Raw genomic sequence first — 25,359 nt, 5'->3', positions numbered from 1 at the left:
TACATTTCTATCAAGTAGCGATATAACCCAAATGTATTTCGAATAGCTAGACAGACAGTGTTCCCCAATCCCATTAGGCGAGTTCAATTGTATTGCTTCTGCTCTAGACACAGTGCTCACACCGCCTCTGGTTTTAGCATAATTGCTCAATTATATCTAAACACAGAATAATAGTTAAGCAACAAACTACAATTCCAGAACGATAGATGGCGGTAATGCACCATAAAAGTTGAGCTGCACAACAACAAAAATATGAACATTTTTACCAAAGAACAATGAGACAGATATTTCACTGGATGTATAAATGTGAAGCATCTACTTGGCGTTTTCACTCACTACCAAATATGGTAGTGAGAGGAAGCCCGATGGCGGGCAGTGGGAGAAGATGGAACGAGATGGATTTTGTCCGACATTCTGCACATTTTCTCATCGATGAATCATTTGATCTCAATACAGTTTTCTGTTCCCAAAACTACAATCTGTTGTGAAAATAGTGGATTAAGTTTTGTATATTTAAAGTTTTTAAAAATCGCGTTTAGAAGTTGTGCAAAGGCGAATTGAGCTATTGCACACGCGCACTGCACAGAGTAGGGGTTTCCTAACGCGACTTTCTTTTCCCCAACGCAGTTAAACCAAAATCACTCCCCGTTATTCAGAGGGGCGTTCTACAACGCTTTGAGCCACCACCAAGTCCGGAAGTGAATATCACCTAGCGCGAAATTCCAGTCACTGATTAATAACATGTGCCCTTGTATTTCAAGATTGAAAAATATAACAACATAACGTCGTGGACCAAGCTAGCCATTAACGTCCATTGACGCTCAAAGACAGATTCAATGGCTGTAGCAGAGTAAATATTTGAGAAAGTATGAATAATAAGCATATGCTTTTACCGGAAAATAGACTACTAACGATAAATTAACAACTTCAAATAACGAGCTAGTAACGTTAAGTAGGCACGGTCTCAGCGCTAATTGCCTGTGAGTGAGACAACGCTAACTAGCCAATGGGAGCGTAGTAGAACGTCTCTTTGAATAACGGGGCGTGGTTTTGGCGTAACTGCGTTTGGAAAAGAAAGACTCTTCCCAAGTCCCTAATGGACATGTGCAGATATATGCTAGTAGAACACGCCAATAGGAGCTTGCTTGGCTCTGCCCACCTCCTTGCTTGTTCTGCCTACTATGACTAATTTGTTACAATTGGAAACGACAGGCTGTGGTTTATCTTGGTTTACGTATAAAATATTTGTTTTTACTGTCTCGACACTTCCGGATTGGAGTCTGGACCGCGGTGGACGCAGTTCCCCAGAGTTGTCAGTTTGCTGGTAAACTGTTGAGGTTGTTATACACTGTCAATACCACCTCGTCATTAAAAGAAGGTAGTTGAATCTTACTGGTTTAGCGCACCGCTGACTTCTTGCTACTAGTAACTAGCTAGCTAACATAGCTCGTGTACGAATAGCTACTGTTCGCGCAGGGTGCTAGATGTGAAATGTCGCTATCCCGCCTGTCAAAAGCTGGCGGCTAACGTTAGCAATTACTATTTTCTTACGACTTAAAAACGACGAGTAAATCAAAGCCTTGATATAGAATATAGTTAGCTTCTAGCAACCAACGTAGCCTCTGAAATGTCTAACGTTAAGTGTGTCCGTGAATTTGCTGGATAACCTTAAATAAAACCCTATTTAATATTTGTCCTACATAGATGGAAGGAGATGAGTGTGGGAGGTTTCCTCCAGAACCATCGGAGGGTAAATCACAGAGGGGAAGTGTGGCCTCCTCAGTCACCCGCGGTCAGTTCCCTTCTTTCTTTCAGTCTGGTGTTTACAATGTAATATTGTTTTGTCCCTCTGTGTGTTTTCATATTTGGAAGATCCAAGATTGTGTTTTGCGTTAATGTTAGTGTTATGTCAACTTCCCTCCGTGTGTTTTCTCCTACAGCTCAAGATGTGCTTGTGTACCTGGTGGGTGACAGTGCTGTACACTTGTGTGTGGAAGGGGTTGGCTGTGTGAGTGTCCAGGAGCTAGGCCACAGTGTCAGGGAGGCTCTCCACATTCCTGATTCGGCGATGGATGTCTTTGCCTTCTGGCTCTGCTCTCCTCTGCTCGGTAATGACAGCTCTCTCTGTAATGCAGCTAATGCACCACTCTTCCTCCTCCCCTAGCCCTCAAACAGCTGTGCTGCACATGCTGTGCTGTTATTTTAATATAAACAACTGGGTCATTCATTTGACATTTTTGCTGATTTAACCAGGCTGATTTGTATTACAAAGGAATAGTGTTGTGGCTGGTCTAGTACCATGGCTCACTGTATCATGTAGAGGTCGACCGATTAATCGGAATGGCCGATTTAATTAGGGCTGATTTCAAGTTTTCATAATCGGAAATCTGTATTTTTGGATGCCGATTTTGATGAATTATAAGACTTCGGGATGCCACCCATTAGATAAAATACCGAACGGTTCCGTATTTCACTTAAATAATAAACGTTTTGTTTTCGAAATTATAATTTCCGGATTCGACCACATTAATGACCTATGGCTCGTATTTATGTGTGTTATTATGTTTAAGTCTATGATTTGATAGAGCAGTCTGAGCGATGGTAGGCAGCAGCAGGCTCGTAAGTATTCATTCAAACAGCACTTTTGTGCGTTTTGCCAGAAGCTCTTTGCAAGCACAGCGCTGTTTATGACTTCAAGCCTATCAGCCTAATGGCTGGTGTAACCGATGTGAAATGGCTAGCTAGTTAGCGGGGTGCGTGCTAATAGCGTTTCAAACGTCACTCGCTCTGAGACTTGGAGTAGCTGTTCCCCTTGCTCTGCATGGGTAACGCTGCTTCGAGGGTGGCTGTTGTGTTCCTGGTTCGAGCCCAGGGAGGAGCGAGGAGAGGGACAGAAGCTATACTGTTACACTGGCAATACTAAAGTGCCTATAAGAACATCCAATAGTCAAAGGTATATGAAATACAAATGGTATAGAGAGAAATAGTCCTATAAATACTATATTAACTACAACCTAAAACCTCTTACCTGGGAATATTAAAGACTCATGTTAAAAGGAACCACCAGCTATCAAATGTTCTCATGTTCTGAGCAAGGAACTCAAATGTTACATGGCACACATTGCACTTTTACTTCTCCAACACTTTTGCATTATTTAAGCCAAATTGAACATTTATTTATTTGAGGCTAAATAGATTTTTGTTGATGTATTGTATTAAGTTAAAATAAGTGTTAATTCAGTATTGCTGTAATTGTCATTATTACAAATACATTTTTAAAAATCGTCCGATTTAATTGGCTTTTTTTGGTCCTCCAATAATCTGTATAGGCGTTGAAAAATCATAATTGGTTGACCTCTAGTATCATGTATGTGTGAAGATTGTAGAAAGCCCTTGGGCCATAAGTGGAACGCTGCCCGTTTGTATGCTTCTCTCTTGAAAATATGGAAGAGATCACTACAGCAAAATTAGTCTAAGCCAAGTCTATAGCTTGTGACTATAGTGTGAAAGATTAGCATGCTTTGTCATGCCAATCATTTGATCTCTATTATACCATGAGAATGTTTATTCATCCTTTCATAAATAATGACATTTGATTGTCTACATCCTGCCTTTTCCTCCTCTCTCAGAACTGCAGTTAAAGCCGAAGCATCAGCCTTACAAACTGTGCCGCCAGTGGCAGGACCTTCTGTATCGCTTCACTGAGGCCTCGGAGGAGGACATATCTCAAGGTGAGACTGCCTGTGTCTCTGTGTGTAGGGATGACTGTTACAAAAAACACTTAATTGTTTTTATTTTAAATTTGTTTCTGTATTTTGAGCAGATTCATATTTTGTCTCCATATTATTTCCCCCCCCCCCCAATTGTTACATTTTTTTCATCCCCACTGCTGAATTCATATTGCTTTGTCAACCTGACTTCCTGTTAACTCTGACCCAACATCACTAATACTAAACTGTACATCTGCCATCATATAAAATGTTCTGTAATACCTTCATGCTGTATTTCTTTTCTCCAGATGAGCCGAGCCTGCAGTACAGAAGGAATGTGTTTTATCCCAAGTCTAAAGAGCTGCAGGTGCTACTTGTTCCATTTTCTCAAACTTTACATGAAGCTGCTGGGGAAAACATTTTCCTTAATATCAGTAAGGTTGTATTGTCAAATGGATAGATTATACTTTCCTGGTTGTAGACACACACCCAGAGTACTCTAGCACCAACCCTCAGAAAAGATGCTGAGATTGGTCAAAGAATTTCTGTAAAATCTCCTGTTATTTTGTTTCCATGTTTTCCAATAACTGTTAAATATCTGCTCTGAATTAAGATTCAACAATGTCTACATAACAAATGGGGTGTCAGCTATGACATGAAACTAACTTTGAAAAAGTATATTTTGGTTATTGACCTACAGTAGTCTAAGTGAAGGTGATTTACACTCGGTAATGGAATTTCATCATGAGTCCCTGATCTGTACTATACATCACATTTTTTATATAGCCCTTCTTACATCAGCTGACATATCAGTGCTGTACAGAAACCCAGCCTAAAACGGCAAGCAATGCAGGTGTAGAAGCACGGTGGCAAGGAAAAACTCTGTAGAAAGGCCAAAACCTAGAGAGGAACCAGGCTATGAGGGGTGGCCAGTCCTCTTCTGACTGTGCCAGGTGGAGATTATAACAGAACATGGCCAAGATGTTCACATTTTCATAAATGACCAGCATAGTCAAATAATAGTAATCACAGTGAACAGGTCAAGGTTCCATAGCTGCAGGCAGAACAGTTGAAACTGGAGCAGCAGCACGGCCAGGTGGACTGGGGACAACAAGGAGTCATCATGCCAGGTAGTCCTGATGCATGGTCCTAGGGCTCAGGTCCTCCGTGAGAGAATTGGAGAGAGCATACTTAAATTAACACAGGACACCGGATAAGACGGGAGAAATACTCCAGATATAACAGACTAACCCTAGCCCCCCGACACAAACTACTGCAGCATAATTGCGTAATTATGGTTATGAATGTCCTTCTCTTCATGGTATCTTTTAAATGGGTAGAAAAAGCGTGAATATGCTATCCTCCTTTGCATATTTGGGTGTTATTCTACACACTGGCTATTATTTTAATGAGATCTGTCCCTAAACAAAACCACATTTATTTGGACTGGACCAAATCTGACCCATCAAGGTAAATTACAATAGAGTACGTTATTGTGTTCTGAACATTACTCTACTGTACATTACTATGATACTTTTCTTTACTGCACTAAACGATACTCTTATTTACTGTCCAAGCTTGTGAACACAACTGTGGTTTGATTACTAATGATTTCCAATTATAGCCAATTCAATTGCTGAAATTCCGTTACCAAATCGTTAATGGAATTGAGTTTTAATCACTTAATTCATCAACAAAATTAATATCAGTAAAAACACTAATTGATAGGTCTGCCTTGTGAACTTTCATTATCCTTTCTCATGAGGGAGAGAAATGAGAAAATATCTTAAAAGATATGTGGGTTTTGGTAATGGAATTTTAAGGCACAATGGAATTTTTCTTAAACTTACAGAAGGCAGAACAATTTCTTTAACTAAATATGTGTTTATTCGTTGGCATGGGTCTTCAACATTGTTTTAGATGTATTTCTAATACCTTTTTAAGCCTTTCTGGTAATGTTTTGTTTTTCTATTTGTTTGACCAGAAATCAAAGCTGTTGCTTATTCTTAATTTTAGAATGGAAAATGTTTTAAAAATATGTATATGCCTTAATTTCTCAAATATAACTTTCATTTGACACTCAATTTGAGATGCTCTTATGAACTTCACATGTTGGTGCTCATGGGTCCTTTTACATAGAAATTACCCAAATTCCCTCGTTTCTGTTTGCATCCTCCTTTATTCCACCTGTCATTGCATGGCCTTTCCCTCTAGATTGAAGACGAGGGGGTGTTGAGACTCCTTTATGATGAGGCACGGGTTAACATCCTCGCGGGCCGCTTCCCCTGTGACCCTGAGACTTGGATGGGTTTGGGCGCACTGTCTTTTGCTCTGGAGCTGGGAATTGGTCTGGATGACCAGAAAGCCACTGCTGCTTTAAGGTAAACTATGCCAGGGATTTGAACATCTGCCTCTTGCTGGAGTAATGTTGTATAACTCATTTTTTTTCAATACCTGGCTGCATACCCTGATTATTGCCCCTCTTCTCCCAACTCAGGGAGAAGAAGCTGATATCCTTCCTGCCTGTACATGTTTCAGGGGGAGGTGGGGGGCTGTTCTCTACCCTGAGGGGGAAAGGGGGCCGTCAGGCAGGGCTAGAGCTTAACCTGTTGGAGGAATATCGCAAGATCAGCACCTCAGGCAGCACCCCCCTGGAGCCCACTCAGCATCTACGCCAGTACCTCAGCTCATGCCACTCTCTGCCTTACTACGGGTAAGGAACAAAATAGCCTCAACTGCATGGTGCATGGAACACATTCAGTTTCTATCTTCATGTGCCACTTGCATCACGTCTCGCTGGTGTGTTTTTTTTTTCTGGGCAGGTGTGCTTTTTTCTCGGGGGAGATTGACAAGCCAGCCCAGGGTATTCTTTATAGAGCAGGACGGAAAGCTGTCAATGTGGGGATCAGTCTGGAGGGGGTGTATGTAATGGACGTCAAAGAGAAGGTGAGACCTGGAATAATGTCAAGTTAAAATGAATGATAATTCCTTTCCATAACAAGCAGAATATTACTTTTTTTTATTTTTTTATTCTGTGTGATTTTAAGTATTGGCATGAACCAGAGGGATCCTTTATCAACGCAAAAATACTTTTCACTGACTGACCCAACCCTCTCCCTTTCTGCCTCTCTCTCTCACATCCCTACTCCATGACAGCACGTGCTCCTGGGCCTGCGCTTCAGTGAGCTGTCTTGGGACCACAGCTACCCTGAAGGGGAGGGTGACTCACACATCCTGTGGCTCGAATTTGATGGGGAGGAGGCTGGCACCCCTGTCAACAAGTTACTGAAGATCTACTCAAAACAAGTAATAAAAGATAACTTCTCCATTTCCCATTTTGCTTTTCCTTAGTAGGCGGCCATAGATTCCCTTGACGTTACCAGAATTCCTACTAGTCTTTGTTCCCTCCTTGTACCTCTAGGCAGAGCTTATGAGCGGCCTTATCGAGTTCTGTGTGGAGCTACGTTCTGCAGCCGAAGGCGGGACGACCACGGAAACAGACGGCGCTGTCGGTCCATCCCATCAGCCTGCTGGACAGGCGGGGGGCAGTGGCGAAGGGAACGGTCGCCGTGGCAAACTGCGTAGGCAGAACAGTGTGGTCTGCAGTCGGGTCCATACACTGAACACCATCAGCTATGTGGACAATGGTTAGTCTGGGGAGGGAGACTCATGCATGCCATTAATTTAGTCAGTATTAACCATCCATATACACAAAGTATGTGAACACCCCTTCAAATTAGTGGATTTGGCCATTTCAGCCACACCGTTGCTGACCGATGTGTAAAATCGATCACAGACATGCAATCTCCATAGACAAACATGGAAAGTAGACTGGCCCGTGCTGAAGAGCTCAGTGACTTTCAATGTGGCCCCGTCATAGGATACGACCTTTCCAACAAGTCAGTTCATCAAATGTCTGCCCTGCTAGAGCTGCTGCTGTCAACTGTAAGTGCTGTTATTGTAAAGTGGAAGCGTCTAGGATCAACAACGGCTCAGCCACAAAGTGGTAGGCCACACAAATTCACAGAACGGGCCCGCCGTAAAAAACGTCTGTCATCAGTTGCAACAATCACTACCGAGTTCTAAACTGCCTCTGGAAGTAACGCCAACACAAGAACTCTTCATCGGGGAGCTTCATGAAATGGGTTTCCATGGCCGAGCAGCCACACACAAGCCTAAGATCACCATGCGCAATGCCAAGCGTCGGCTGGCGTGGTATAAAGCTCGCCGCCATTGAACTCTGGAGCAATAGAAACACGCTCTCTGGAGTGATGACTCGCACTTGGCGGACAAATCTGGTTTTGGCGGATGCCAGGAGACCGGTAACTGTAAAGTTTGGTGGAGGTGTAATAATGGTCTGGAGCTGTTTTCCATGTTTCAGGCTAGGCCCGTTAGCGTTAAGATTTCCCTTCACTGGAACTCTGACGATTCTGTGCTTCAAATTTTGTGACAACAGTTTGGGGGAAGTCCCTTTCCAGCATTATTTATATTTCTTCTTAATTTCCCACGTGTACATTTCTAAACAGAAATGGTTTGTCAAGATCGATGTAGAAGGACTTGATTGGCCTGCACAGAGCCCTCACCTCAACCCCATTGAACACCTTTGGGATGAATTGGAACCCCGACTGCGAGCCAGCCTTAATTACCCAACATCAGTGCCCGAACCTCACTCATGCCCTTGTGGCTGAATGGAAGCAAATCCCCGCAGCAATGTTCCAACATCTAGTGGAAAGCCTTCCAAGAAGAGTGGAGGCTGTTATAGCAGCAAAGGGGGGACCATATTAATGCCAATGATTTTGGAACGAGACATTTGATGAGCAGGTGTCCACATTCTTTTGGCCAGGTAGTGTAAGTTTCACTTGTTTGATATCAGGTAAGGTTGTAAAACTAACTGTTAAATGTATTTGTTGACACGGCAGGTAAAGAAATCAAACGTCTGAAACCAAAGCGGGCTGCTTCCTTCTTCACCAGGCAGGCACAGCCACCAACATATTCCGCAGTACAAGTGCAAGAGAGTTTGGAGCAACGGTGATCCTCCATCTCCAGTATAGGCACTGCTATGTGCTAACTGGAGACCAAAACTGAACATGCATGTTAAGATTGCGAGAGGAAAAAGATATGCAAAGAGTTGTCATTTATCTTGTTTGTGAAAACACAATGGACCAAGAGTGGGATCTAAGTGTGAATAAATATTTATGCATAATTGTGTGTATATGAAGTTAGATGAGAATATTGGCATTCTTTAGGTGCTGCAAAGTGATGTGTCGTTGCTTCACAGGTCAAGTTGAACCGGCTACCTATTGGTAGTTTTAATATGAAACTGTGGAGTGATGGTAACATTCACAGTTGCACCACTTTGTATCTTTACCCTTGTGATAAGGGACCTTTTTTTTACTGTTCTCCCTCAGATGGAATTGATCTACTATGACTACGTACAGTATCACCCATTGAGACGTATGCAACACTCTTGGGAAACCAAACAGCACGGGGCATTGTATTGTCTAAAAGGAGGGCGATATTGAAGGCTCTGCAACTATATTGCTCAAACCTCAGTTTCTGTACCAAAACAAACATGTCTCCTGCAGTAGTCTATGATGCTATGTGCTAAACATACAGTCCATGATGACCATGAGAGACCGAATCTGTGTCCTCCTCCCAGAAATCACAAGGTCAACCATATTCCAGACTGCACCCTTTTCCAAGTGGGTTTAGATTTCACTTTTTGTTATTGTTATATTGTACAACATGCAAGGGCAGTTTGACTTAGGAGCTATCCATTCAAAAAGAGGATGTTTTCTGCTGGCATCTCCTCAGTGTCAGTTTGAGAGGAGTGATTCTACTGTATATCTCTGATGCAATTTAGTGTTCATACAAACGGAAGAATGTGGTTTCCACTGTTATAACTGATATTGTCAATTATGCAAACCTACAAAATAATCAGAACAACAAAATGGTCAAATTCATTGTTCTTAAGTCAAGCTTTCTTAAAACACTTGTAGTGTACTCTTGCTTTTTTTGTGCACATGACTGACTATCTTAGACTGTACTGAAATACTGTAGTGTTTTTACGTTTGGTAATTATTGATATTATTGGAGTAATACCTTTTGACTCTCATACACCAATCTGTCTTTCTCACACAAATTAGGCATTGGGTAATTTGAAGCCTTATTCATTCACAATGTAGTCTCTGTACAAAAAGACCAAGTGCCTTTTGTTTCAGTAATTTGGCATTGAGAGACTAACCTGGTATTTGTGTCGCCTTGTTTGTCAAACATGATCAGAATGTTACTATATTCCTTTTTATCTGCTCGTTTTGCTATAAATTTACATGACCTCGTGTGTACACATTGAGACAGTCAAATATATCAAACCCTTTAACTTCAGTTTTTTTTGTAATTTCTATAATGTGCACTACCAAACTAAACAAGTGGCTGTAGGTTTAGTCAAACCCATAATACATTTTTATTCAGCTTTATACTGTTTTGACAAAACGGTGAAACTGAGATTTTTATATTTTTATTTGAAACTTTTTTTTGTTCATTTTTACAATAAAAACGTTTGTCCATATCCGAGCCTTAATGTCTTGCTTTTGTATTCCTTGAGTCCTTGCTGCCACCTACTGGCTCGTGTTTTACAAGCATCTCGTCATGACAGTACAGTAATTCTCTCGCAGGTTTGGTAGTGTCGGTGCACATAGCTGGTTGTCTGTTTAGGTGGCTGTCAGTTGTATTTAGCTAGCTATTATTTGGTTTGTTTCGCAGATATTCGCTCGAAATGGACGGGGATATTAATGCTACGGCTCCGGGCACCACCCCACCTGACTCCGACCCAGCGCGGAAGCGCAGAGTGCACGGTATGTTGAAGCTCTACTACGGGCTGAACGAGGAAGGAAAGACCGTGGATCAAGCTGAGTCCATGGATCCTTGCGATATCAACGGGCCGCATTTCGATCCTGAGGTTTATCTCAATAAGGTAAAATCCAGTTTCTGTGTCTGGATGCGACATATTTAGTTCGCTATTCACTGACCATAAGACAATAAGTGAAAGGCAAAAATTGCTTTTACAGTGGCAAAGGATTGCTATTATTTTACCGTACAAGGAGCCAACTGCTTGTCTCTCAATGGTGTCACCAAGTGGTGTATATAAACAAGACCCTGGATTGCTGACGCAATGTATTGGCCAATGACAGGCTTCGAAGGCACCGGTCGGCCATATTGGCACTCCCCAGAAGACGCAGTCCTCTATAGGAAATAATATAATTCTTCTACAGTATTTTAATTAAATGTATTATAAAAATTACATGTATTTAAGTATTTTTTTGTTGTAGTGGGAACAGAAAGATTTGAACTTTCCAAAAATGATACTTTGCTTGTATATGCCCTACCGTTCAAAAGTTTGGGGTCATTTAGAAATGTTGTTTTGAAAGAAAATCACACTTTTGTCGATTTAAAATAACATCAAATTGATCAGCAATACAGTGTAGACATTGTTAATGTTGTAAATTACTATTGTAGCTGTAAACGGCAGATTTTTAATGGAATATCTACATAGGCGTACAGAGGCCCATTATCAGCAACCATCACTCCTGTGTTCCAATGGCACGTTGTTAGCTAATACAAGTTTATCATTTTAAAAGGCTAATTGATCATTAGAAAACCCTTTTGCAATTATGTTAGCACAGCTGACAACTGTTGTTCTGATTAAAGAAGCAATAAAACAATAGTCATTTACAACATTAACAATGTCTACACTGTATTGCTGATCAATTTGATGTTATTTGTAAGGACAAAAAAATTGTTTTTCTTTAAAAAACAAGGACATTTCTAAGTGACCCCAAACTTTTGAACGGTAGTGTATATGTATATTTAATTTGTATGGTATCATTTAAAAGTATGCATTAAGGTGTCTGTAATAGAATAAACGTAACAAAAGCAAATTTAGACATTAATAAATACATTTATATAGCTTCCTAAATATTCTTTACAATGGTGAGGGAGTGCCAAAATAGAGGCTACAAAACACCTGTCATCTAGTGTATATAGAAATGATTGGTGTCATCCAGGTAGTGGAGTAGCTGTCTGTTGTCTTCAAACTGACCTTTGAGTCCTACTGGTGTCTGCAGCTCAGGAGAGAATGTTCCCTTGGAGAGCTGATGGACCAGGAGACCTGCATGGTCAAGCAGATCCGCTCCTTGGACAGTGACATGCAGACATTGGTGTATGAGAACTACAACAAGTTCATCTCTGCCACAGGTAAGACAATAGGGGATAGTGTATGCAATGCGTTGGACATCATGTTGTTGAATTGGATCATGTTGGTCTCACTCTGTTCTGTGCACATACTGTACCATGTGATGAATTAATGAATGTCATCATCTTCTCCTACTAGACACAATCAGAAAAATGAAGAATGATTTTAAGAAGATGGAGGATGAAATGGACTGTCTCTCTACCAACATGGCTTCTATCACAGATTTCAGTGCACGCATCAGTGGGACTCTTCAGGACCAGCATGCACAGATCACCAAACTGTCAGGTTGGTAATGAAACCCGAGGTGACGCCTCCACCGCCTGAAATGAAAAATAGATAAACAAATCGTATTTCTTGGTCATATATCTATCATTGTAAGACTACTTGTGTGGACTGTGAACAACTTCATAATACGCTACTACTAATGATGTATATAAACCCTAGATTGCTGATGCTATGTATTGGCCATTGAGTCTTTGAAGCCATCGGTTGGCCATATTGACACTCCCCGGTAGGAGCAGTCCTCCATAGGAATGAATTGAATTCTACAGTATTTCAATTAAATGTTTTAAGGACAAAAGTACTTAAGTAATTTGTATTGAAGTGATTTTTATTGAAATACTTGAAGGACAATGTTTTTATATACATTTTACATTTTATTTTTATGTTTAGCTCACATAATATCATTAAAGTATGCATGTAGCTGTCTGTAATAGAGTAAACGTGTCAATAACTAATGTAGACATTAATAAATGCATTTTTATAGCTTCACAATGGAGGACGAGTACCAAGATGGCTGGGCAGTGTCTTCAATACAGCGCCCTCTGTCAGTCATCCAGGGTTTATACGCATTATTGGCTACTACGGTGTTAAAGACAGACAGCCCAATTCTGATATTTTTTTCACGAATTGGTCATTTGACCATCAGATCAGCTCTGAAAAAAATGTGATTGGTGAAAAGACCAATTAGTGGGAAAAATATTTGAATTGGGCAGCCTGTCTAAACGCAGCCCCCCCCCCCCATCCCTCACCCAGGAGTCCACACTCTCCTGAGGAAGCTGCAGTTCCTGTTTGAGCTGCCTGCCAGGCTGAATAAGTGCCTGGAGCTGCAGGCCTATGCCCAGGCAGTGAGCTCCCATCGTCGTGCCCGCTGCGTGCTGCAGCAGTACAGCCACATGCCCTCCTTCAGGGGCATCCAGGATGACTGTCATGCCATCATGGACAAGTTGGCACAGGAGCTTAGGCAGAAATTCAGGTAGGAGTCTCAGGAAACGTTCAGTTGGTATTCACTTTGGTATGGTTGCAAAACAATGGTGTTTTAATTTTAATTTCTGGTTCATATTATATAGCAGTAGCTAGGTTTCCATTCACTTAAAGAAAATATGCGCATATTCCCACCAGTCGTGTGTTTCCACGAAATTGACTTGATTAAAAATCAGTGCTTGATGACGTAGTGCACACAAAATGTACTTTTTCACTTTCGTTTTCATGTACAAAATAAAAATATAAACTGTGTTTCCATCGTATTTTCAGCTCTACCGATAGTTTTGTAAAAAAAAAAATCTCATCAACCACACTGTATCTGTGAGCTGTTGACATGCGCTCTAGTCAACAGCTCACAGATACAGTGTGGTTGATGAGATTATTATGGATACGAGCGAGAATATTTTTATTTGTCAAATGGCAGTCAAGCATCGATCATCATGTCAATAAGACCCTCGATATTTATTGGAAAAGAGCATCGAGCTCGTCACCGTGCACTTTCAGCACCCTATGAGTTCATAAAAACATATTTCATCTGTACGTAATAAACTGCATGATTTCCCGAGTCGTAGTGGGAGGACCACACACCATATCATCGCATGACTTCGATATGATGGTTATTATATTAATATTTGTGCATAAAGGCGTTTCTACCGCCATTTCTCACATAATTAATTTGAATTAACAAAAAGATCCCAACATGTCGCCATTTATAAAATGTAATCGAAACTTCCTGTTTCCATCACAGCTGTCGTGATTTTGTTTTGTACGTTATGACTTTACTCGCATAAAAATTGTGGATGGAAACGTGGTTAATACTACACTATAACTGCATGAATGCTTCATCTTTGTTTGGTGTTGCATGTGTTTGCAGAGATGGAGGTTCGAGTGCGAAGGACCTTTCAGAGTGTGTGGAGCTTCTGCTGCAGCTGGATGAGCCGGCAGAGGAACTCTGTGACAAGTTCCTGAGTCACGCCCAGTCACGATTGGAAGCAGACCTCCTAGGACTGGAAGCGGAGCTGAGACCACCATTGTCCTCTGGACCCACAGCAGTGACAGATCCCTACACTGGCCCCGCCCGCAGATTGTCAGTTGAACCCACTGCTGGATCTCCCACTGGCCCCTCCTCTCTAAACAATCCCTTCCTCTCTCCCAGCTCAAGGACTGATATTTTGGAATTCATAGACAGAGGTTGCAATGAATTCGTCAGCAGCCTTTGCTTGGTCATTGCCTCGTACCAAGAGTTGTTTGTCAACCGTCCGCAAGAGGGTGAGCTGGCCTCCAAAAACATCCCCCAGATGGCTATTGGCAAGCTGCATGCTTTTGTGGATGCACTGGCCACCCGCTACTTCTCCCTGGTTGAGAGGAGGATACAGGAGGAGAAAAGTGTTGGAGACAACTCTCTCCTGGTCCGGGCTCTGGATCGTTTCCACCGCAGGCTGCAAGCCGTGGCCAAACTGCTGCCTGGGTCTGCTGTGCCCAGCCAGGGGACTGAGATCGTAGTGCGAGCAGCCAGGGAGAGGATCAAGCAGTACCTGGCAGCCCTGCAGAGCTTCTACCTGAACAGCCTGACAGACGTGAGGCAGGCCCTAGCAGCCCCTCGGCTGGGTGGAAGCTCTGCCGGAGGTGGGTCTCATCTAGGGGGGTCAGCCACTGGGAAAGATGCTCCGGCCAGCTTGCCAGAGCTCCTCTCCACTCTGTCTGCCTCCATTCTCAATCAGATTAAGTCAGTCCTGGCATCCGTGCACCTTTTTACTGCAAAGGACATCACCTTCTCCAACAAGCCTTACTTCAAGGTGAGCTAGATGAATATTCATGCTATTGGTGCTTAGTTAGTTGGCCCCATATATATTTTTTAATGCCATTTATGTAACTAACTGTATGTTAACATTGACATCCCGGTTGGGTCTTTTTCTCCTCTCTCTCTTTCTTCAGGGGGAGTTTTGTAGCCACGGTGTGCGTGAGAGCCTGGTGGTTAACTTCATTATGTTTGTGTGCCAGTCCTCGCGTCAGTTCTGTGAGAGTGCAGGAGACCGGGGCGGCTCTACACCCCCTGCCCTCCTACTGCTGCTGTCACGCCTCTGCCTGGACTATGAAACCTCCACCATCACCTACATTCTCACCCTCACAGACGAACAGTTTCTTGTGCAGGTAAATGTGCCAATGAACCTCTGAAGATTTCTTGAAGACAATTGATGGGAATGTAAGAAAAAATTGTGCAAATGATAAGTCCTCTTTAGTCATGAGAAATGTGTATCACATGCTACTACAAATGCTGTTATATTCTCTCGTTTATCTTGTGTTCACAGCATCACTCTCCTGTAACTGCAGTCACAGCTTTATGTGGAGAGGCCAGAGAGGCAGCACAGAAGCTACTGAACCATTATGTCAAGGTACACATTTTCCCAACTTCTTACCAACAAATGACTATTTCTGCAAATCAGGCCTCGTCCTTCTATTTCTCTGCTGACCCCTTCTCTGTTGCTGTGGACAGGTTCAGGGCCTGATCATATCCCAGATGCTGAGAAAGAGTGTGGAGACACGAGACTGGGTCAACACCATCGAGCCACGGAATGTCCGTGCTGTGATGAAGAGAGTGGTGGAGGACACCACCTCTATTGATGTGCAGGTAGCGCCCGGTATCTATTTAAAACCCTTTGGTAAACATGCTTTACACTGTGGGTAAACTGTAATTACTGTATAATTGTGAGTGGACAAAAGCAACATCAGTGCTAGGAATCTTAACAGCTTTACTACCTCCCTGATCTGTCTCTCCCTGTGTTGCCCTACAGGTGGGTCTTCTCTATGAGGAGGGGGTGAGGAAAGCCCACAGCAGTGACTCCAGCAAAAGGACCTTCTCCGTCTATAGCAGTTCGAGGCAGCAAACCCGCTACGCCCCTAGCTACACACCTAGGTACCTAAACTACAGTTGCCTAACACACTATGTTTATAATAACATAATATACACTGCATCACAATGTGTGGAGGTTTGGCAGGGTCAGTCAAATGTTAGGATGATTGCTATCTTCCCCAATGGATAAAGATTTAAGAATGGTTTTGTCTTTCTGCAGTGCTCCTATGGATACCAATCTCCTGAGTAATATACATAAGCTCTTCTCTGAGCGGGTTGAAATATTCAGTCCTGTGGAGTTTAACAAGGTGAGTGGTTTTGGACACAGAGCTCTGGTTTCCTGCCCCCCCCCTCCATTAGCCTTTTTATTGCCTCAACTCTTTCTGTCTTGATCTCTCTGCTCTCAGGTCTCTGTGTTGACGGGAATCATAAAGATCAGTCTGAAGACGTTCCTGGAGTGTGTCCGCCTGCGTACCTTTGGTCGTTATGGCCTGCAACAGATTCAGGTGGACTGCCACTACCTGCAGATGTACCTCTGGCGCTTCGTCTCCGATGAGAACCTGGTCCACTTCCTGCTCGATGAGATAGTGGGCAGCACTGCCCACCGCTGTCTGGACCCCGCTCCCATGGAGCAGAGCGTCATCGAGGTCATCTGTGAGAGAGGTTAAAGGCTAGAGGTCACATTGGTTGAGGAACTGGTGAAATGCAATGGTGAAATTGAATGGTGTGTAACAGAGTTTAAAACCAAAAAAAAGAACATTGAAGTCAACTGAACTGGAAGACTTAAAAAATAGGTATTTTGCTGGACACACTGGATTCCCATGATGTAAATGTGGTATCAGTAGGAGGATTAAGGTTACTTACTATTGCTGCATGTAGACACCCAGACCAATTCTGATTTTTAATTGGTATTTTTACCAATCGGATCAGCTCTGAAAAAGATCTGATTTGAAATAACCTAGTGTGGCAGGCATAAAAAGACGCCTGAGCGGATTTCCCACATCTGTTTTTTCAGGGGAAACGGAAGCTTTGGTTAAAAATATTGTATCCCTGAAAAACGGGAAACATCCACTTTGTACCAACCCCTTGGGAGAGAGGATGTGAAAATATCTGATGTGATTGGTCAAAAGACCAATTAGTGGAAAAAGAATTGGGTTGCCTGTTTAAATTATGATGTTTGGGTGGGGTGCATCTATAATCATTTGTTTGCTAATTACTAAAATTGTAACGTGGTAATATGGTGTAATAAAAAAATGTTTCATTCATAAACAGATGAGGTACTGAGTTGCCTCTCCTACCTTCAAGGTCATGTGATCTCAATTATTTTGTTTTTCAATTTATTTTTCAATCATGATTGATTGATCGTAGTTTGAATCAATGACTGGAATCATTGGAAATGTGCAACATCGGTACTTCCATAAATTTCATAAGCATGAGTCCCGTCTCTAGCAACCAATAAGCGCGCAGTCGAGTAAAAAGGTGTACCGTAGGAATTTGACCATCACTTTTCTCGGCCGTTTGATAAAGGTGGTCACCGCCCTAGCGTAAATTTGATTGGTTTTAACACTCCCTTCCACGCTCTTCTGATGGCCATGGCTTAATCTCATTGGTTTAGAGATGGGACATGTTCAGAGGGGCTATTTTGTTGAATAATCTGTCTATGACTTTGGTAATTCAATCGAATCGTATCCTTATTACGCTATAGAGAAACTATTTTGGCTCTGAGTTATGTTTTTATTTCTCAACAATACAGTACGACCATTACAGTCTATACTAGTCCAAATACATTCAGAGGCTCCGAAATGGAGCTGCCTATACAGATTTACCTTTAGAATGCTGTCTACCAGTGTCCTCCTTTTAAAATGCTCACAGGAGACAGATCATGAAGCTAAACAAACAAAAATCCTCACAAGCAGAAAGGGAATTTGGAGGGACTTTGGGTGAGTCCAATAGTGTGTGTTTTAATACAAATAATACTCATTTTGTATGTTCACTTTAAAAAGGGATATTGCGCAATCCCATCTCGCACCCACTCTCAGTCAGTCTTCTCAACCCACTCTCAGTCAGTCTTCTCAACTCACCTCACTTCTTCTCCCCTGACGGTGCCACCTGCATCCCTGTCTTCCTGCCCCTGACGGTGCCACCTGCATCCCTGTCTTCCTGCCCCTGACGGTGCCACCTGCATCCCTGTCTTCCTGCCCCTGACGGTGCCACCTGCATCCCTGTTAAAAAGGGATATTGCGCAATCCCATCTCGCACCTACTCTCAGTCAGTCTTCTCAACCCACTCTGTCAGTCTTCTCAACTCACCTCACTTCTTCTCCCTTGAAGGTGCCACCTGCATCCCTGTCTTCCTGCCCCTGACGGTGCCACCTGCATCCCTGTCTTCCTGCCCCTGACGGTGCTTTACCTGCTGTGTGTGTCGCTCCCCTGCGGCCAGCGTGCTCCAGTGGCCCCCTGTCCTTCCCTCCACAGCCCAGCTATGGGACCCCTTGGTGAGACCAGCTATTAATTAGGAATACCTTTGAGTTCTTGTCGATTGACTGTGTTGTCATGTGAGATTTGGCTGATATACTTGTCTCTGTCTTACCTGTAGCTGTCTGAGGGTATGGTGCTGAAAGATGGATCAAGACTCACGTACCCCATAAACTGTATTTTAGGGTTGGTGGGTGCAATAAAACTCGCCAGCTTGTAGTCCTAAATGAGTTACTCTGATTCGTTCAGAAAATGAAAATGTATGGAGAAAGAATTGGGTTTTTGGATAAACACTTAAAATAAGGTTAACACAGGCTTATAAGATCTCAGACGTTTTGGTCTATGATATAATATCAGTCAGTAAACATGACCTTTATGAATATTGAAGACTATATTTTATGTTTTTTTATTATTATATAAATGCTTCAAAATGGCAAACATGCATAAAGATGGCGGGATTAAGTTATGACATCATTGTGTTAGCACTATCCACCTATTTTTTTTTTTAACTACGGAGCGCGATATGGTTCAATGTGCCAACAAATCAGCACAATCTACTTTTTTATTTTAAAGTGTTGCTGTCTTGGTGCTAGAATTGGGATCATGTATACTCTGCTTATCATCATACAGGAAAAGAGTAACGGATAGCAAAGCACAATACAGCGAACTGAGTAAAAGGAATTTGTGGTAAGTGCACAAAGTCTTGTATAACTGACCTTGTGGGGACACTATTCAATCTCATTCAAAATACAATTTTCCCTAAACCTTACCATAACCCTATCCCTAACCTTACCCCTAACATTAACCTGAAAACCTTAAACCTAACCCTAGCTCCTAACCCTAAATCTAACCCTAGCTCCTAACCTTAACCCTAATTTTAACACTAATGCTAACCTTAACGCTAAACCCCCTAGAAATAGCATTTGACCTTGTGGGGACTAACAAAATATCCCCAGTTGGTCAAATGTTTTTTTGTTCACTATTCTTGTGGGGACTTCTGGTCCCCACAAGAATAGTTAAACACGTCCATGGGGGCCGCCATCTTTATGCACCTCCACTATTCACAAAAAGTGACATTAGCTGATGAAGATGATCTCATAGGAGATCTCCTAAACCTGTGTTTACCACAGACTTTATTTTTGGCATTTATAGAAACACCCTTCAAAAACGAAATTCCTAAATTGCCCAACGAACCATGGCGGGTTAGTGCCCACAAAAAGACTCCATTACTATTGCTCTCTATAGTAATGCTTTTAAGCAGTGGGTTCCAATGTCAATCGTCAGTTACCCCTGTGTGTTTCTGGCAGGTTTGATTGATCTGGGTGGAAGGACTGGTTATGTTTTCCTTTTATCTACTGCCAGGTGTCCTTGACCTTGAGCTATGCTCTTTGGTCCAAAGACTCATTTATATTTTTGTAAGTTACTCAGTCCAAACTCTACCTCCTTTTTTTTAATGATTCCCTTTCCCAACTAATTATTGTTTTTGTATCTCTTTCTCTCTCTGATCTCCCACCCTTTCTAGCTCTGTTTCTATCGTTCTATCTTCCTCTACAGGTTTTCATGCCCTGTGCATCACAGCTGTGCTGTTGACATTGCCACTATGGCTGGGGATGCCCCTGGGGTATCTCTTTGAGCTGTTGTTGCCCCTGGCAGTGTGTGCTATTGGGGTGTCATTCCTCCTCTCCGCTCTTTCTGGGCCCCTCACCATGCCCTCGCCCAGGGGGGAAACACAGGTAAAGGTGGAGGATTAGGGAAATAATACATGGAAAATATATAGTTAACAAAATTATACATGAACATGTATCAGAGGTTTTTCCTGTATAGGCTCAAGCCTGCTATATCTCACACAGGAAACCCTCTGTATGACTTATTTATGGGACGAGAGCTGAACCCGCAGATTGGAAGCTTCGATCTGAAATACTTTTGTGAGCTGAGACCAGGTCTGATTGGCTGGGTGAGTGGAAAAGGATGACTCAATTTTATCAAGTTAAATGTAATTGTGTTGATATAAATTTTTTTAATCTAACATACTCTCTTCCAATTAGGTGGTGATTAACCTTGGGATGCTGATGAAAGAGGTGGAGCTACGGGACTCTGCCTCCCTGGCCATGATACTGGTCAACAGCTTCCAGCTGCTCTACGTGGCGGATGCTCTGTGGAATGAGGTGAGAGGAGGATGGTTCACAGGAACAGTCCACAGAAAATAACAGTGGTAGCAGAGTGATCTCTGATGATGATGCCAATTTAATTTGTGGTGGTACAATACGAATGTATCATTGAGCCCTGAATGAATTCATTACATTTCTGCAGTACTGTATAATGTTTCATTTGAAAGTAGAATATGTAATATTGCAGGAGGCTGTACTAACACCAATGGACATAGTGCATGATGGCTTTGGGTTTGTGTTAGCCTTTGGGGACCTGGCCTGGGTTCCTTTCCTGGTGGTGCACCCACAGTCCCTCAGTCCTCTAGGAGCCACAGCTATAGTCACATTGAATGGTAAATCAAGTTTCAAGGTGTGGGGTGGGGCAGTGTGAATGCTTCTTATTTTAATCATTTGAATATTTGGTGTATTGTATGTACCCTTATTCATGGATTGTAATTTTTTCTCTTCCTGTTTGTTTTTCTCTTCCTGTTTCCCTGGCATTAGGTGTTGGGTATTATATCTTTAGAAAATCCAACTCCCAGAAGAACCAATTCAGACCCTATGCATCCCAGTGTTGCATGTTGGTATTCAAATTGTTGATTAGAGTTCTGGTATCTCCTGGCATGTCAACATCCACACATTTTTTGTTAATAAACTTTTCTTAAATCAGTTTAACAGTTTTGAGAGGATAGAATTTGGTCTTCTCTCTGGCGACAGCTTTATTACTGTCTGTTTCCAATTATATTTTCCATAATGGATCGAAGTGCAGATATGAATACAGTGGATGGTAGGAAGCACCACAGAGTAGAATCTGGGCCCATTAGAAAGAGCAGATGGAGTGTGAATAATTTGTAATCTGAGCTCTCTCAAATGACTGCCAAAACGGAAAAAAGACTATGTTCCCCCGTGCCTTTCTGTAGACCTGGAGACTATTGCCACAGCAACGGGGCCTTTTGGTGTCAGGCTGGTGGGGCCTCGTCCGCCACCCTAACTACTTAGGAGACCTTCTCATGGCCCTGGCATGATCCCTGCAGTGGGGTAAGTACCTAGAAAATACAAAAGATCCTCTCTGCAGCCACCCTGCACGTGTCCATAACCAGTGGCTGTTCCGGAATAGAATGTCAATGATGCACTATCCCTCCTACTACCAACAGTATTCTGATTCCCATGTACTGTCTTTCCTCAGGATTCAACCATTTTCTACCTTCTATGTCGTGTACTTCACTGTCCTGCTGATACACGAGAGGCCTGTGATGAGAGGCACTGCAGGGCCAAGTATGGCCTGGCCTAGGACACCTACTGCAGATGTGTGCCCTACAGGATATTCCCCTATGTCTACTGAGCTGAGCTGGACCGGTCAGGGCAGAACCAGGGCCCAGGGACATGCAATAGGATAGCCAGCTTTGTTGTATAAAGTAAACGTTCTGAACCTCAACAGACTGGACAAAACAAAAACTAGTGAAATGCTGTCTTTTTTCTGTCATAAAGAATATGTACTTTAAATGTGAACACTGTGGAGAAAATGACACTTCTAACTGGATGAGTAGACAAGACAAGCTGACACACCAACCCAGCAGCTTTAAGTTGTTCACAGTAGTGATGTCTGTCCTGTGAGTCTCTAACACAATTAATCTTGACCATCACCTTTTGTACTGATCTAGCCATACTTCCTCAAGATTGGACACTTTGGGCCGGTTTCCCAGACAGATTAAGTCTAGTCCTGGACTAAAAAACATGCTCAATAGAGAATCTCCATTGAAAGTGCTTTTTAGTCGAGAAGTAGGCTTAACCTCTGTCCGGGCAACCAGCCCAAAACTCTATTTCAAATTAATAGATTAGTCACATTTCTGTAACTGTGATGTATAAATAGCACTAATCTGAAGTATATTCAAATTATCATGACATTTTATGCATGTATTGAAATTAAGGTAATGTTGGACAATTTCTTTTAGAATGACAGTGTAGGCCTATTTCTTTAATATTGATAACTGAAATGTAAGCCTTATTAGTTTACATTACCTTTATTGCATAACTGAATTGTAATTAAAAAACAAAACAAACATGTCTCAATTGTAATTGCAGTCAGAATACATTTTTACAAAATAGTATACAAATACCAGGCTTGCCCTGAAAACAAGATAATAAAGAGAATCATATTTACTTAACTGTCATAAAATACCAAAATGTTCTTAATCTATTTCTTTAATCAACACACCCTTCGCTTTTCCTCTTCCCTTCTTCCAGCTTTCTTCAACTCTTCTCTTCTCCTTCTGCAAAGCACTCCTCTCATCCTCCCTCTTCCTGTGCTCTCTCCATAACCCAGCGGCCAGTCTTCTCACCTCCTGGGCATTGTCAGATACCCAAGCTTGAAAGAACTCACATTTCTTCCCCGCGAGGAAATACTTCTTTCTCATGTCCCCCTCTTCTCCCTCTTTGGGCAGAGCTGCCCTGGCTTGGGATAGCACCATACGGAGTTGGCTCAAAGCTGCCAAGGAGTATCCAACGACATCCTGCTTACTTCTCCCAGTCAGAATATGAGCCACAGCCTCCACAGCCCTGGCTGGGGAACTGGGGTCCTCTCGGTCAAAGTAGCCCCCGGCCAAAATGGCTGCCTCCCCTCCCTCAAGGGTCTCCTGGAGGGAGCTGAACACCCTGCCTGAGCTCAGGGCCTCGGACACAGTGAGAACCATTTGACAAAACTCCTGAGTTATGTCTGACTCGATGACACCATTGAACAGGCGTAGGGTGAAGGTGTAGCCAAACAGTGCATCGACCAAGCCATGGCGAACAAGAGGGGATGGATGGGATGACAAGGAGCTCAGAGGTGGGATTTTGACATTGATTGGAGGCACACCAGGGATTGATTTTGGTCCCTTAGCCTTGCTCGCCTCTTTTCTGTATTTTCCCTTACACTTTCTCTGTCCCTGCTCCTTCCCTGACTTACCCACACTCTCAAGTCTTTTCCCAGAATCCTTGACTTCATTATCCGCAATGACCATAATTTGACTTTCTGCCTCTCTTTTTTCACAACTGGATAAACCTGCGACTTCTTCCTTCCGCAGACTCCCCCACTGTCCTTCTTTATTTGTCTTCACTGTTTCTCTTGTCCTGCTCCCTCTCTGTTCTGCTGCATCATCTCCTTCTGGCTCACCCATCTCCTCCTTCAGTACCTCCATCAGAGCTTTCTCCCCCTCCTCGTGCTGCTCCCACCACGGTCTCCACAGGGGGACCAGAGCTCCTACAGCACCACCCTTCACCAGACTCCTAAACTTCTCCTTCTCCTGGCTGCTCAACAGGTCCCACAATGCCTCCTCAGAGAGAGCATCGATATCCAGCCCCAAGAGCCTGTCAGCCAAGTCTAGCTCCTCGGCGTCTTCAACCCCCTCATCGACGTCTCCAACATTTGCAGAAACCACCTGCCCTGCTTCTTCGTCCGTGTCTCCTAACTCTTTGAGTTTGGTTAAAATCTCCTCCACATTCCCTTCCCCAGATGATTGAATCTCTGCTAACTTGGAGAGGAGGTCTAAAACCTGTGCTCTTTCCTTTGTCTCCTCACTACCTCCCATCTCCTCCTCTACGGTCTTTAAAACACCCTCCATCCCTCCCTCTGCCCCATCTGCCATATGTCTCAGCCTTAGCAGAATATCCTGCATCTTCTTCCTCCCCTCACACTCTGTTTCTCCAATATCTTTCAGCTCCTGTAACACAGACTCCTTATAGAATTCCTCTGAGCACACAGAATGATTTGTACTCCGGTAGCATTCCAGGCCACAATAAGGTACATTGCATCGTGGACAGGTGTAGTAAGAGAGTTTGCATAAGCACAGCCCACACACTTTGCTTTGTGTTGTGGCATCTGTATGGTCTGCATCTCCATCCTCTTTCCCAGTAGCTGGTGTCAGAAATTCACTGCTATTGGTGGTTCCTCTGGCAGGAAGCTCAATTCCATCTCTAGTGACAGTCTCAGGCTCTGTGTCAGGCCATTCACTGCAGTGGTGCTCACCCCTTGGTCCAATGTCGGTCAACAACTTCCGCACAGATGGAGGGATTCTCTGTCTAAGTATTGGATTCATGATTTTGGGTGGGCAAATTAGTTTCTACTTCTCATTGCATGCTGATGTAATTTTGTTGAGTGAAACGATGAACGTCCAATTTGCCTGAAAGGAAAGACAGATTTTACAACTCGAGTCCTCTCACAGAATTGAATGTAAGATATATTATAACTTGTTTTACTACTATGGCCGTACCTTTAGAAGCCTTCTCCGTACGTCGTTAGACACATGCAAATCCCAATACTTCAATATGTAGTACGGTAATTACAATTTTTCGGCGTTTAATCAGCCTAAAACTATCAAAGAACACAACATGTGCGACTAAGTATTTTGGACTAAACGTTGGTAAAACTCCTGCCGTAAATGGCTTCTGAGCTTGTCGCTATTGGATGACGTCTCCCCGTCGTAAAACGCTCGCAAAAACAAATAACTGCCAGACACGGAAGATCGTTTCCATTAGTTACCACAGCAAGAAAGTAAAAATGGGCTATTTCGTAATAATGTATGAAAACATACAAAATATTTTTGGTCTTAATTTAATGTTATGGTTAGACATACGGTTAGAAATGTGGTTAACGCTAGGGTTAGGTTTCAAATCACATGTTAAGAAG

The 25,359-nt window shown here is 42.7% G+C and overlaps 3 protein-coding genes and 1 pseudogene across 6 annotated transcripts; 3 read left to right on the top strand and 1 right to left on the bottom strand.

The window, feature by feature from the left end:
* The first annotated feature begins 1,077 nt into the window (after positions 1-1,077).
* Positions 1,078-10,278, top strand: LOC110509991 (FERM domain-containing protein 8). Of its 4 annotated transcripts, none has more exons than XM_021591249.2 (11): positions 1,078-1,378; positions 1,705-1,792; positions 1,941-2,108; positions 3,630-3,731; positions 4,019-4,077; positions 5,925-6,091; positions 6,208-6,423; positions 6,533-6,656; positions 6,867-7,016; positions 7,132-7,357; positions 9,119-10,278. In XM_021591249.2, exons 2-11 carry the CDS (start codon positions 1,705-1,707, stop codon positions 9,136-9,138), a joined length of 1,320 nt encoding a protein of 439 aa, XP_021446924.2. In that variant the 5' UTR covers positions 1,078-1,378; the 3' UTR covers positions 9,139-10,278. The 4 variants fall into 4 exon arrangements, with proteins under 4 accessions (XP_021446924.2, XP_021446923.2, XP_021446922.2 ...); XM_021591248.2 differs by having other exon boundaries at positions 1,079-1,324; positions 8,630-10,278; XM_021591247.2 differs by having other exon boundaries at positions 1,079-1,337; positions 8,630-10,278.
* A 41-nt stretch (positions 10,279-10,319) lies between these two features.
* Positions 10,320-17,379, top strand: LOC110509989 (vacuolar protein sorting-associated protein 51 homolog). Its single transcript, XM_021591244.2, has 11 exons — positions 10,320-10,683; positions 11,834-11,963; positions 12,100-12,246; positions 12,997-13,216; positions 14,099-15,020; positions 15,160-15,375; positions 15,534-15,617; positions 15,719-15,853; positions 16,017-16,138; positions 16,296-16,383; positions 16,483-17,379. Exons 1-11 carry the CDS (start codon positions 10,486-10,488, stop codon positions 16,741-16,743), a joined length of 2,523 nt encoding a protein of 840 aa, XP_021446919.2. The 5' UTR covers positions 10,320-10,485; the 3' UTR covers positions 16,744-17,379.
* Positions 17,380-18,438: 1,059 nt separating this feature from the next.
* On the top strand, positions 18,439-22,269 carry LOC110509992 (annotated as a pseudogene).
* Positions 22,270-22,701: 432 nt separating this feature from the next.
* Positions 22,702-25,155, bottom strand: znhit2 (zinc finger, HIT-type containing 2). Its single transcript, XM_021591245.2, has 2 exons — positions 24,944-25,155; positions 22,702-24,853 (listed from the first exon to the last, which is right to left on the bottom strand). The coding sequence occupies exon 2, from the start codon at positions 24,767-24,769 to the stop codon at positions 22,886-22,888; it is 1,884 nt and encodes a 627-aa protein (XP_021446920.2). The 5' UTR covers positions 24,770-24,853; positions 24,944-25,155; the 3' UTR covers positions 22,702-22,885.
* Positions 25,156-25,359: the final 204 nt, after the last annotated feature.

The sequence above is a fragment of the Oncorhynchus mykiss genome, chromosome Y (genome assembly GCF_013265735.2).
Source record: "Oncorhynchus mykiss isolate Arlee chromosome Y, USDA_OmykA_1.1, whole genome shotgun sequence".
Lineage (NCBI taxonomy): Eukaryota > Metazoa > Chordata > Actinopteri > Salmoniformes > Salmonidae > Oncorhynchus > Oncorhynchus mykiss.
This window is presented reverse-complemented; position numbering and strand designations above follow the sequence as displayed.